Genomic DNA, 12,111 nt, shown 5'->3' with positions numbered 1-12,111 from the left:
GGTGGGGATTGCTGCAGTCGTTGCTGCAGGAGAAGGTGCCTCATTCCTCCTCCCCGGGATCAGCCTCGTCCCCTCGGTCGAGCCCCCCGGGCCAGTGTCCTTGGCCACGGGGCTCCCGCTGGGCCGATAGGTCCCTGGGCTGGGGCCGCTGATGCGCTGTCAGATCTGTCCTTCCTCCATTGGCTTCCAGTTCTCCCAGCCCTTGAGCCCCACTCCATCCTTGGGAGCCCCGCGCCCCAGCTGTCTCCATCCCCTGTGACCCGACCCTCCTCATCAGTCCCTCCAGCCCCTGGATCGCTGCTGTCTGCCCCCTTCCCTCCCCAGTCCCACAAGCTGCCCAAGGAGCCATTGCAGCTCAAGGCTATGGGGACTGACCCGCGACTCCAGTCTGGCCGCAATCCCGCTGGCTGGGCAGGATGCCGGGCTCGCCAGGCAGACCTCGCAGGCATGCCTGTCGCAATGGGCTCTGATCTCCTGGCCTTGTGTGGCTTTGCCACGCACATTGGACCCGCCCATGCCCGTTTCGTCCTCACCGTATGCCTTGTTAAAGGGAGAGAGGGGAGCCCCTGCAAAGCCAGCCTGCCCCCATGTCCAATCCCTCCCCCTCCCCTTTCCCAGAGAGGGTGTGCTCAGAAACCGGCTGACCCTCGGGATTGGCAGACAAAAGCTCCCCCAGTACAGAGCAGCCAAGCAGCCCCTGACTCCCGCCAGCCAAATTGCTGCTTTGCATGAATATTTCATTGCAATGGAACCTAATTAACGTCCTTGCCCCGGCTCCCTCCCCCACCCACCCCGGGTTAGAGGTGGGGGCTGATGCTAGTTATCCCTCTGTGTTGCCATCTTCCCCATTCTTGCTGTCTGTCCCGTTCCCTGGCAAGGCCAAGCGCTCTGATGCGGTAGATCAAGGAGCTGCCTTGATTAGCGTTATCCCCATTTGACATATGGGGAAACTGAGGCACAGGTTAGGGGTGTGACTCACCCTGAACAGTGACTCAATGGAGAAGCTGGACTAGGACCCAATGTTCCTGATTTCCTTGGCCCCTACTCTAATCCACTGGCCCCACGCCCACCTTTGGGGGGCCACAGGGGCTCAGGGGCTGCGGTGTGGGGCCTGGAGAGGGGTTGGCTTGGGTATGGCACCTTCCTTCCCTGGGCCCTGCAATGGTGGCTCCTGGGATGGGGTGGGACACAGGGAACTTCCCCGGGACGGGCCATGTGTGGGGGGGTGTGGGGCATGGGTAACCACCCTGATGGCTCCTGTGGATGTCTGTGCTATTCCCAGACAGAAATCCTGTCCGGCTGCTGCCTCAGGGTGGGTTGGGAGAGGGACCTGGGGAACCCCCTGCTGCTGGGTAATCTCCCCCCTCCCCCATCTCTGTCCCTCTGCATGGAAAGCTGCGGGAGCACCTGGCCAAAGGGCAGCGCATGCTGGCGGGCGAGGGCATGTCGCAGGTGGTGCGCAGCCTGCTGGAGCTGATGGCCCGCAGGACGTACTACAGCGGGGACCTGCTCTTCTCGGTGGAGATCCTGCGCAACGTCACCGACACCTTCAAGAGGGCCACCTACATCCCCTCCTCCGACGACGTGCAGGTACCGCCCGGCCAGCCCCTGCGAAGAGCCGGGGGCCCGGCCCAGGTCCCACACGGGAGGCCGGGCCACCATGGAAAGGCCAACGTGGGCTCTTTGCTGGCTGCCTTTCCCTGCCCTCTGTCTGGCATTGTCGTGGGGGGCTCACCCCTAGTGTCTTGGCATGACCCCTTTTGTGTCTGACTCTGTGGTTTCTGTGCATTGGGGTGCCCCGTTCCCAGGCTGGCGCTGCCTGGCTGACAAGCAGCAGCCAAAGGTGGCCTGGATCCGAGCTGGTGCGGGGGGAGCTGGTCTAGATGCTCGGCATCCACCGGGAGGGTGGGGGGAGTTGGTGACCCTCGGCTGGGAGCAACCAAGGTGGGCCAGGAAGAATCCCAGCTGGAGCTGGGGGGTCCCGTCTGGGGGTGTGGGTGACAGGGCTGCCTGGGCGTGCAGGTGCGGGTACTCTCAGGGCAGTGGAATGTCGAGGCTTCCGGACGTGCCCAGGGGAAGCCCCCTGTCCCATGCCCCCGTGCGCCGCAGAGCCACCCCCTCACGCCCCCTCTCCGCTCCCTGCAGCGTTTCTTCCAGGTGGTCAGCTACATGGTGGACTCAGAGAACAGAGACAAGTGGGAGGACGCCCAGCAGGTGAGCCGGCTGCTCAGGGACGGGCGCCAGCCGGCCAGGGAGGCAGGCGCTTGGCCGGCGCATGCAACTGTGGCTGTGACAGGCTCTCGACAGAGCGGGGGGCGGCATGGTGCCAGTGCTGCCAGCCTAGCTTGTGGGGCTGCCCTTCCAGTGCCCTGCCCAGGCTAGAGGGGCGAGGAGGAGCCCCGTCTACAGGGCACCTGGTCTGGGAGCTTTTCTGGGGCCTCGTCTACGGCTGTGGGAGGTATTGGGCTGGCGGCTGCCTGCGGGGAGGGGTCTCTGGCTTGAGGTGCCCTGGGGAGGTGGGGCAGGCTGAGGGGGAGCTGTGGGCATATCTATGCAGGGGGTCCAGGCTTTGGCGGGGAGGGGAAGCCCATGGGCCGGGGTCTCTGAATAGCTATACGGAGGGGGGGGGGGGGAGTAGGTTGGCTCTGCCAGTATCAACTTGGTGGCCCCGTGGAATTGGGGGAGCCCAGCTCCCTGCCTGTGGGTGGCCGGAGCCTCCTGGGCGGTCGGAGTGACCGGGGCGCGCTGGAGCTGTGGGGGGCAGTTTCTGGCATGGCTGAGGGGGAGGCAGCTCTGGATGAAAGGGCTGGGGCTGTTGCCTGGGCAGGGAACCCCCTCCCCACAGCACCCCCCCTTCCCTTAAAGCTAAGCATGGCCTGGATCAGCGCTAGCTCCTGTTCTCCCCCCTCCCCCACGCTCTGGGAAGTTGGGGTGTCCCTGCACATGATATGGGGGGGACCCTTTGGATGATTTGGGGGGGATGATTTGGGGGGACCCTTTGGAATCGTCCAGGTCCCATTCCCTGTCAGTGGGGGCAAGTGGCAAGGAGCTACCCTCCCTCCCCGCCATACCTGGGCCCCTGCGGTAGCCTCTCCCCCTCTCTGTGCCCGCAGGTGTCCCCCGGCTCCGTGCACCTCATGAAGGTGGTGGAAGATTTCATCCACCTGGTGGGGGATGCGCTGAAGGCCTTCCAGAGCTCCCTCGTGGTTACCGACAACCTGGGTGAGTGGCCAGGCTGGGGCGGGGCCTGGGGCTGCTTTATTCTGAGGGGGGCATGAGGGGTCCAGGCCAGTGCAGCGCTGGGCAGTGCAGCAGCAGAGAGGCTGGGAGCCTGGGGGCGTGGAGGTGTCAGGAGGCCCGTGGGCAGGGGCACCGGGGCATCCTGAGCTTGGCCAATGTGCCCAGGCAGGCGTGAGCTGGAAGTGACCCTTTCTCCCTGTCCCCGCCCTGGCAGTGATCAGCATCCAGAGAGAGCCCGTCTCGGCCGTCTCCAGCGACATCAACTTCCCCATGAAGGGGCGCCGGGGCATGAAGGACTGGGCCCGCCACTCGGAGGACAAGCTCTTCATCCCCAAGTCGGTGCTGAGCCTCTCCTCCTCTGGTAAGGCGGGGCCGGGGCCCCCGGGAGGAGAGCAGCAGGGGCTGTTGTTTGTGCGTGTCTGTGTGTTTGTTCCCATGTGATTACGAGTGTGTAGGTTTGTGTGTGCACAGGGGTGAGGTCTGTGTTTGCATGCAGGTTTGCAAATGCGTATGTGTGCCTGCAGCCCCATGTGCGTGTGCATGATGCAGGTGTCCTTGTTCATGTGTGGGCCCTGGAAGAGAGGCAGGCTGGGTAGCCAAGTGCACCCTGGGACACAGACATGGCTGGACTGGCATGTGCTGGGGCGGGAGCTGGGGACGGCTGCTAAAAGCCCTTCCCCTTACCAGCACTTCACTGCTGCAGGTCGGCACCGTTAACCCCCTTTTACAGGTGGAGAAAGAGAGGCATGGAGCCGTTCAGCAACGTACCCTAGCAAGTCACAGCAGGGAGGGAGTAGAACCCAGGAGTCCTGGCTTCCATTCCCCCACTGTAACCTCTTCCTCTGGATGGAGCCACCTCCAACTGCCGGAGGGCAGGGGAAGGGGCCTGTCTGCATTCCCAGGCCATGAGGAAGGGTGCACATTGGAAAAGGGGGGCACGTAACGACTTGCAGCCCTTTCCAGGAGGGCCAGCTGGGTCCCTGTCCCCAGGCTGGGGGCATGGGAGGAGCCGGACCCCAGGGACGGGTGCTGACCCCTGTTCACCGTGGCTCTGTCCCCTTCCCGTCTCTCTGCAGAAATGGACGAGTCATCGTACTTCGTGATCGGGGCCATCCTGTACCGCACTCTGGGGCTCATCTTACCTCCTCCCAGGTGGGTGGGTGGCTGGGGCGTAGGGACAGTAACCAGGGCTTCCAAATGGGGCAGGGGATGGTGGGGTCCCGAGTCACTCGTTACCTTGAAATGGAGCCATGGGGGGTGAGACAAGGCTGGGCCCTGCAGGGGGGCGATCCACAGCCGTGGGCCCTGATCTGTGACCCCACTGGAATTATTGCTGCATGTCCTGAGAGTGTGTGGGGAGAGGGGCTAGGGGGAAGAATCGAGCCCTGAGCAGATCTAGTTCCTGGATTCAGGATCAAGTGCGGGTAAGGGAGAGGGTGGACCCTATTGGGGCTGGGGGAATCGGCTGGGGGAGGGTACAAGACAGCACAGATGGCGCCATATGTGGGCAGAGGCTTTGGTTCCTAGAGGAGGTGGGTGCTGGAGGTGCGAGGGGGCAGCAGATGAGAGCAGGCACCTGTCTGGGTTTCTGTAACTTAGCATCCCCAGGCAGTGCCTTCCCGCAGTCCATGTCTTAGCCGGCTGCTGTACAAGAGATGCAAGGCGGGGAGCCAGTGCCTCTCAAACAAGGGTTCCTTCAACCTGCCTCTGCTGTCAGTAGCCAAAAACAGGAAGGAGAAAGAGAGAGAAGCAGCAGGTTTGTGTGGGAAGGGGAAAATTCAGGACTGAAATGTGGGGCAGCCGAGAGGGCTGTATGCGCTCATGGGCACGTGCGTGTGTGTATATACACACGCACTTCACCCGTGCACAAACAAAACTGCACCTGTGCACACCCTCCACCCCTACCTACAGAAGAGGTGTGTATATCCACACACACACACGCACAATCAAGGAGTCGTACATTCATACACAATGCCCAGCTACAAGGAAAACCAAACCCAGTGGTGTATATGCAGCAGCATGGTGAGTGGATTGGGAAACGTGCTTTAGAGGGCTGGGGTCCCGGAGCTTGACCTGTTTAGCCTAACCCCGAGAATGGGAATGGGCGACTCAGTCGCAGTCTGGAGGTACCTCCGCGGGGAGCCGAAATTTGATAATGGGCCCTTCAGTCTAGCAGACAAAGATCCAACAAGGTCCAATGGCTGGAAGCTGAAGTGAGACAAATTCCGGCTGGAAAGCAGTGAGGGTAATTAACGACTTACCCAGGCTGGTGGTGTATTCTCCATCCTTGGCAATTTTTAGATCAAGCTGGGAAGTTTTTCTAAAACGTACGGTCTAGATCAAACAGGAATTAAAGTCAGGGTAGTCCCATGGCCTGGGTTACGGCAGAGGTCAGGTCCCTTCACTACTTACCATTTATACATCCTGTGTGTAAGGAGACGACTTCAATAGCACAGATATAGGTGTGAGGTTTTTTTGTAGGAGTGGGTGGGTGAAATTCTGTGGCCTGCGTTGTGCAGGAGGTCAGACTAGATGATCATAATGGTCCCTTCTGACCTAAATATCTATGAGATGCACACTCAGATCATACAACGTGGTGTTGTCTGGACAAAGACAGTCCTGTAACGCTGTGTGCACACACGCTCACACACACACGCATGTGACCAACAGCAGGACGTGCCAGCCCCCAGAGAGCCCTGTCCTGACACCTGTACCGCCCTGCACTGTGTCCTGGCTCCAGCCCGTTCCCTTGTCTCCACAGGAGCCCCTTGGCCGTCACGTCCCGAGTGCTCACCGTGACCGTCCGCCCGCTGACCAAGCCCACGGAGCCCCTGATCTCAGTGGACCTGTCCCACATGCTCAATGTAAGTGCCGTGCATTCCGAGGGGGGTCTCAGCCGTCCGCCGGGCCCCATCGTGAGGGGAGAGAAATGTTCACCCGTCACCCACCCCTGCATGCCCTGCTATTGTGGGCACCTGCTCCACCCACAGCCTTCCTGCTGTCCCAGTCCTGTGTGCCCGCCCCTCCTCTCAGCCGTGCAAGTGCTCTGCCATCCAGACCCATACCACCGGCTATTCCGGTCCTCAGTGCCCCTCAGTCCCCACCCACAGAGGCTGGCTTGACCTTGGGCGAGTGGGGCGCAGGCCGGAGCTGCTGCCGCTTGCCCTAGCTGGAGCCTGCGGAGGAAGTCTCCATGGCCACGTGTTACCAGTCTGCCTGGCTTCAATGCTGCTGTGACACCAGACGCCGCGGCCCCTGCTGGTGCCCTCCCTTGTGCCACTCTCTAGGGGCCCGTGCTGTGGCGGGCAGGTAGTCATGAGGCTAGCGGGGGCAGCAGGCCCTGCTCAGATCGGAGAGCGCCTCCCGCCCGCCATGGCCGGAGCCAGAGAGGGGCAGGTGAGAGTGGGGGCGGGGAGAGAAGGGGCATCCCTGTCCCAGCCCCGGGTCTCTGCTAACCCAGCTCTGTCTGTCTGCAGGGCACCTCGCACCCACAGTGCGTCACCTGGGACTACTCCAAAGCGTGAGTGCAGCTCTGGGCCTGGCCTGTCTCTCGGGGGCCTCCCTGGATGGCGGCGGGGTCTCAAAGGGTCTCTCCAGCCCCTGGCAGGCCCTTGCACCAGGACCTGAGCCTGGTCCCCTGCAGGGTCAGGAGCTGGTACCCACCTGCCTTTCCTGGGTAGCTGAGGGCTCGGTGCCGGAGGCCGGGCTCTCTGCAGGGCGTTCACTACACACCGTCCTCCCACCGCAGAACGCGGGAGATGGATGCACATCCGGGGTGGTGAGAGCCAGCCACCTCCCCTCCCTGCAGTGTCAGCCGGGCCGCGCGCAATCGACAGGAAACGGCGGGTGACGTGGAGAGGGCAGGCTCCCTGCCCCCCTGCTGCTGCAAACCTTCCCCGACCCCCCTACACCACACGCTGCCAGGGCCCCCAGGCGCCCCACAGGCACTGCCCACCCACCTTGGCTGCTGAGCCCCATACAGAGAGGCAGGTTGACTGGACAGGACCAGGGACTGTGTGAGGGGGGTCGTGGGTGAGCCAGGCGAGCCTGTGGTTTCTTGGCAGGAGGAGAGGAGGATGAGAAGGGGACCCCCACGCTTGGAGGGTTAACGGGGTGTAAATCCCTCCGCTGCTCTGGTGCCTTCCCCACCGCAACCTCATTGGCGTTTGGGGATGTCAGGGTTCCCTCCCCACTCTGAACTCTGGGGTACAGGTATGGGGACCCGCATGAAAGACCCTCTAAGCTTATTTCTACCAGCTTAGGTTAAAAACTTCCCCAAGGCACAAATCCTGTCTTGTCCTTGGATGGGTACTGCCACCACCAACAAGTAAGTTAGACAAAGATTCAGGAAAAGGACCACTTGGAATTCCTGTTTCCCTAAAATATCCCCCCAAACCCCTTCACCCCCTTTCCTGGGGAGGCTTGAAAATAATCTACCAACCAAATACGTAAATCAGGTGAGCACAGACCAGACCCTTGGGTTTTTAGGACACTAAAAACCCCAATCAGATTCTTAAAAAGAGAACATTATTATAAAGAAAAAAAGTAAAAGAAGCACCTTTGCAAAATCAGGATGGAAGGTACCTTTACAGGGTAATCAGATTCAAAACACAGAGGATTCCCCTCTAGGCAAAACTTTAAATTTACAAAAAACAGTGATAACCCTCCCTCTAGCACAGGGAAAATTCACAAGCTAAAACAAAAGATACTCTAACGCATTTCCTTGCTATTACTTACTATTTCTGTAAGTTTAGATGTATCATTCAGTAGGAGTTAGATTACTTGCTTGGTCTCTCTCTTTGTCTCCGGAGAGAACTCAAAGAAGAACCTTCCCCCACAAATTTGAAAGTATCTTCTCCCCTTATTGGTCCTTTTGGTCAGGTGCCAACCAGGTTATCTGAGCTTCTTCACCCTTCACAAGTAAAGGAGGGATTTTATGCTACCCTTAGCTGTAGGTTTATGACAGGAGGGGACTGGCCATTGGCTGGAGGGAGCCAGTGAGCCAGATGTGGGGGGCCCTGTGTGGTGCTGTCCGCTCCCCCGAGCTGAAACTTCCCCTGTTATCCCGGGCAGAGCCCCGAGCAAAGCTCCCCATCTTGTTATCCTTGGTGCCCGGGTTATTATACAGCAAGGCGAGATCAAACGGGCTCCTCTCCCTGTCCTGGCTGGGCAGTCATGTCCGCATTTAAAGGGCGAGGAGACTGGAACAAGGCCAAGCCCCCTGTGGCCATGGGTTAATTTTGCTAACATCAGTATTGATTAGCACCCGCTTGCAGCCGGAGATTGGTGCCTGCAGCTTGCCAGACGCAGTTTGTTAGCGATGGGCTGGAGCAGAGAGCCAGGGCGGGGCGGCGCTAGGAGGGAGAGCGATAAAGTGGGGCAGATTGCTGTGGCATGGGGGAGACGGGGAGGGGGAGCCAGCGGCCTCCATTGGTCCTGGCCGTGCACTCTGATGGCAGTGCTGCCTGAGCTGGGGGCCAGTGGGGCCGTACCAAGGGGGGGGGGAGTTGCTCCTGGCCTTAGCACCTCGTTATTGTCTGCCCCTTTCTGTCCCTGAGGGGAGTTCGGTGGCCTGCGTGGCAGGGGGTCGGGCGGGATGATCCCGGGGGTCCCTTCTGGCCCTCGCTAACTCTGGATCTAGCCAAGCGCAGCCTCCCGGCCCTGCAGCCTCCCTTCGGGTTGCCAGAGCAACCTCGCTGCAACGCTGTCAGCCGTGGCAAGCCACAGCAGCCACGGCTCACGCTCCACCGCAGGGAGCAGGTATCGCTGGCATCTCTGAAGTGATGGGCCGGCACCTTCGCTAGTCAACACCCAGGAAGGGCTCTCTAATGCCCGGAGTGGGTAGTTGCCAACCCCTCGATGTGGCGGGGGGCTGGGCAGTCAGAGGGGCAGGAACCTTGGCACCAGCTCAGAAGGGGCACCAAGGCCCAGAACCTGCCCTAGCTGCAGGGAGATCCCACAGCTCCGGCTGCCTGCAGTCCCTTCTGGTAGCAGTCATGAGGGGCCCATTGCTGCAGGCTTCCAGGCCGGGATGCCTGCCTGGAGGAGGGTAAAATCTTCCCCAGCCGTAGCCATGGTAGCGCTTGGCGCCCGGGTGCCTCTTAAACCAGCAGCCCTGGGTAGCTCTGAATTCAGCTCCCCCAGCCCTGAACCCCCCGTTACCGCATGGCAGTGCTGTGTACTCTGCAGAGTGAGGGGCAGTGGGGCCCAGGGCCTGTCCATGATGCCTGCTGTCACAGAGGCTGGTCCCCAGAGGAGCTGGGCACCCGGCATGCCAGTAGAAGCGAACGGGCACTGCAGGCACCTGGCACCTCTGCAAACGCCAGCCGTGGGTTCTGGGCTGTAAATGCTCATCCCTGTTAGGGAATGGGGTGCAGCCATTGGGACAGGGTGAGCCTGGGGGCTCCAGCCCTGGGCACCGGTGGCGTTGGGCTCACGTTGCCCCTCACTGCTGGTTTCGCATGCCCAGATGCAGGGCTTCGCACACCCGCCCGACACATGGGCCCGCGGGCCCTTGGTGTCCTGTGTTTCAAAGTTGATGCTATCGCACATTTCTGCCGGGGCACCAGGGCGTGTCCCGGTCAGCAGGAGACCCTGTGGAATGGCCCCTCCCGGCAGAGTAGGGTTTGCAGGAAGGTGGGTACGCTCAAAATGTATCCGCCAGAAACAGCCCCCCCTCCCGGCAATCGCACCAGCGCTCCTGAGCCCGTGACTGGCACCGGCAACACACGCAGGGCAGGAACGTGGGTAGGGCGGGCAGGCTCCTAGACCCAGACAGCGGGGAAAGGGCCTGGTACAGCTGGCTCCATTCCCTCCCATTTCTTTTCTAAACAGCAGAGCAAGTGCAGGGGGCGGGGGAGAGAGGGAGCCGAAGTGGGGGTGAAGAGGCATCTCCCAGCTGGCTGCATCGGTGGCTGGCTGACTCAGCACAGGGTGCCCCACCCGCTTCAGTTAATGCCGGGAGCCCCCGGCCCGCGGGGGGGACAGTGCTGGCTCTGCCGTTGGTTAAAGTAACCAGAACGGGCAAGCGTTGCTCAGGCCACAGTTGGAATTTCCAGGGGTGAACTCCAGGCTGATCGGGGGCGGAGGGGTGTCCCCAGCTGGCTGGGAGTGGCAGCTTTGCATACCTTTGTGCGCACACCTCTGACCTTGCACGCAGCCAGCCACGTGTCTGTGAGCCCGTGCGTGCAGGGAATCGTGCCCTGTATCACACGCGTGCGCAGCCTCGCAGGTGTGCTCTTCCGTGTGCAGTTGCCCACACACACGCTGTAATGCCTTGTTGCACGGGTGCTCCCCCTCCTGGGCGGCGTCACTCAGGGCTCAGCTGCCTGGATCCTGGCCTGGCTCATTTAATTCCCCTCTGTTCTCGTTAGCTTTCAATACATGTGGGTTGAACAAAAAAAAGCCCAAAGCCAGGTGGGGTATGGAAGAGCCCAGGGGTGAGAGCTGGCTCTGACCCCTGGCTGGCCTCCATCCACCCTTCCTGGGACAGGGCTCCCCTCCCTTCCTCGCTGGAGTTTAGCCCCCGACCCCAGCCAGCAACCTGAGCCTTCAGATTAAATCAGACCTGTGTGCAGTGTTCAGCTCCCCCAGGGATCATCATCTGGGGGGCGGGGAAGAGCGGGAGGGGGATGGAGCTGAGCTGGCTTTCGTCAGCGCAGCCCGGGGCAAGGAGGGGGGAAGGGCAGGGTTTTGCCCCAGCATCTGGGTCATGAGCGAAAGCAGCCGCCCAGACAGTGCCCTGGTGCCGCTCAGACAAAACCCCCCCGCAGGACCCAATGCGGCCGTCGGGTGGGCAGCGCCAGCGAAGGGTTAAGTCGGCACAGGAGCCGAGGGGCTGGGGGCGCTCTGTGTGTTTGATCATTTTAAATCACTCTCTCTCCTGCTCTCCCATTCCATTATCAGGGATGCTGGCTCTGGAAACTGGGACACTGAGAGCTGCCAAACGCTGGAGACCCTCCCGGCTCACACCAAATGCCTGTGTAGCCACCTGTCCACCTACGCCGTGCTTGCCCAGCTGCCCAAGGACCTGGTAGGTGACTCCAGTCCAGCGCCCTCAAATTTCCCTTCTTGTCTTTGGCTGGCGCGGGGCCTGGGCTGAACGGGAACCGGCAGCCAGAGCCGGGTGGGATTGCAGGGTCGGGAACGCCAGCTGGGTTGTGTGCGGAGGGGGGTCTGATCGTAGGGGGTGGTCCCGAAGCGTCGCAGGGACAGTGCCATGCTGGGAGGTGGGACCCAGCGCGGATCTCTGGGGCTCTGTAACAATAACCCCTCCCTGCTTGGAGAGTGCGGCTGGGACGTGCACAAACTCCACCAGCCATCCCCACCCCAGTGGGAGGATGGTGGTGGCTTTTTGATGCTGGAGTGGGGAGGAGGGGGCGGTGCTGTCTGCCGGGGCCTGCGGGAGGCTCTGGGGAGAGCTGATGCTCTGGCTGGAGATGGGATAAGATGGGGGGTCCCCCGTTGCTCATGACAGGCTGGAATCGTGCGTGAGGGAAGAGCTTGGGAAGGGGACAGCTGCTGCTTGTGCTGGGCCCCCCGGGATGCCCCCTGTGCCATCCCGCTGCCTCTTCTCCGCTGAGCCTTTCCTGTTCCCTTCTCTCCTGCTGCTGTTCTCACATTCCCCGGCTCTGGCTCTCTCCCTGTGCCAGAGGCTGGTGGAGAATCTGGGCCTGGGCTCGGTGCTCCTCGCAGGCCCCCGCCTGTCCCCAGCCCGCGCCGCTTTATCCCGTGCTGAGAGCAATGGGCCCAAGCTGGGTGGCACCCAGGAACCCACTGGGGGCGGGTGGGGGTGGCACCAACAAAGGGCACCTGCTGCGGCTCAGCCTCCCCCCAGGGTTGTGGGTGCAGGGGCTGGGAGAGGGGTGCATT

The 12,111-nt window shown here is 61.6% G+C and overlaps 1 protein-coding gene across 12 annotated transcripts in view; it reads left to right on the top strand.

The window, feature by feature from the left end:
• Window positions 1–12,111, top strand: part of ADGRB2 (adhesion G protein-coupled receptor B2) — a 101,352-nt gene that overhangs the window by 63,834 nt on the left and 25,407 nt on the right. For all 12 annotated transcript variants that reach the window (XM_048825679.2, XM_048825682.2, XM_048825684.2 and 9 more), the window contains 8 exons: window positions 1,396–1,590; window positions 2,146–2,214; window positions 3,114–3,222; window positions 3,455–3,601; window positions 4,317–4,392; window positions 6,002–6,104; window positions 6,717–6,760; window positions 11,146–11,272. In XM_048825679.2, coding sequence (XP_048681636.2) covers window positions 1,396–1,590; window positions 2,146–2,214; window positions 3,114–3,222; window positions 3,455–3,601; window positions 4,317–4,392; window positions 6,002–6,104; window positions 6,717–6,760; window positions 11,146–11,272 — 870 coding nt within the window. The remainder of the gene's footprint in view (window positions 1–1,395; window positions 1,591–2,145; window positions 2,215–3,113; window positions 3,223–3,454; window positions 3,602–4,316; window positions 4,393–6,001; window positions 6,105–6,716; window positions 6,761–11,145; window positions 11,273–12,111) is intronic.

The sequence above is a fragment of the Caretta caretta genome, chromosome 19 (genome assembly GCF_965140235.1).
Source record: "Caretta caretta isolate rCarCar2 chromosome 19, rCarCar1.hap1, whole genome shotgun sequence".
In the NCBI taxonomy this organism is placed as follows: domain Eukaryota; kingdom Metazoa; phylum Chordata; order Testudines; family Cheloniidae; genus Caretta; species Caretta caretta.
The sequence above is the reverse complement of the archived record's forward strand: the minus strand, read 5'-3'. Positions and strand labels throughout refer to the sequence as shown.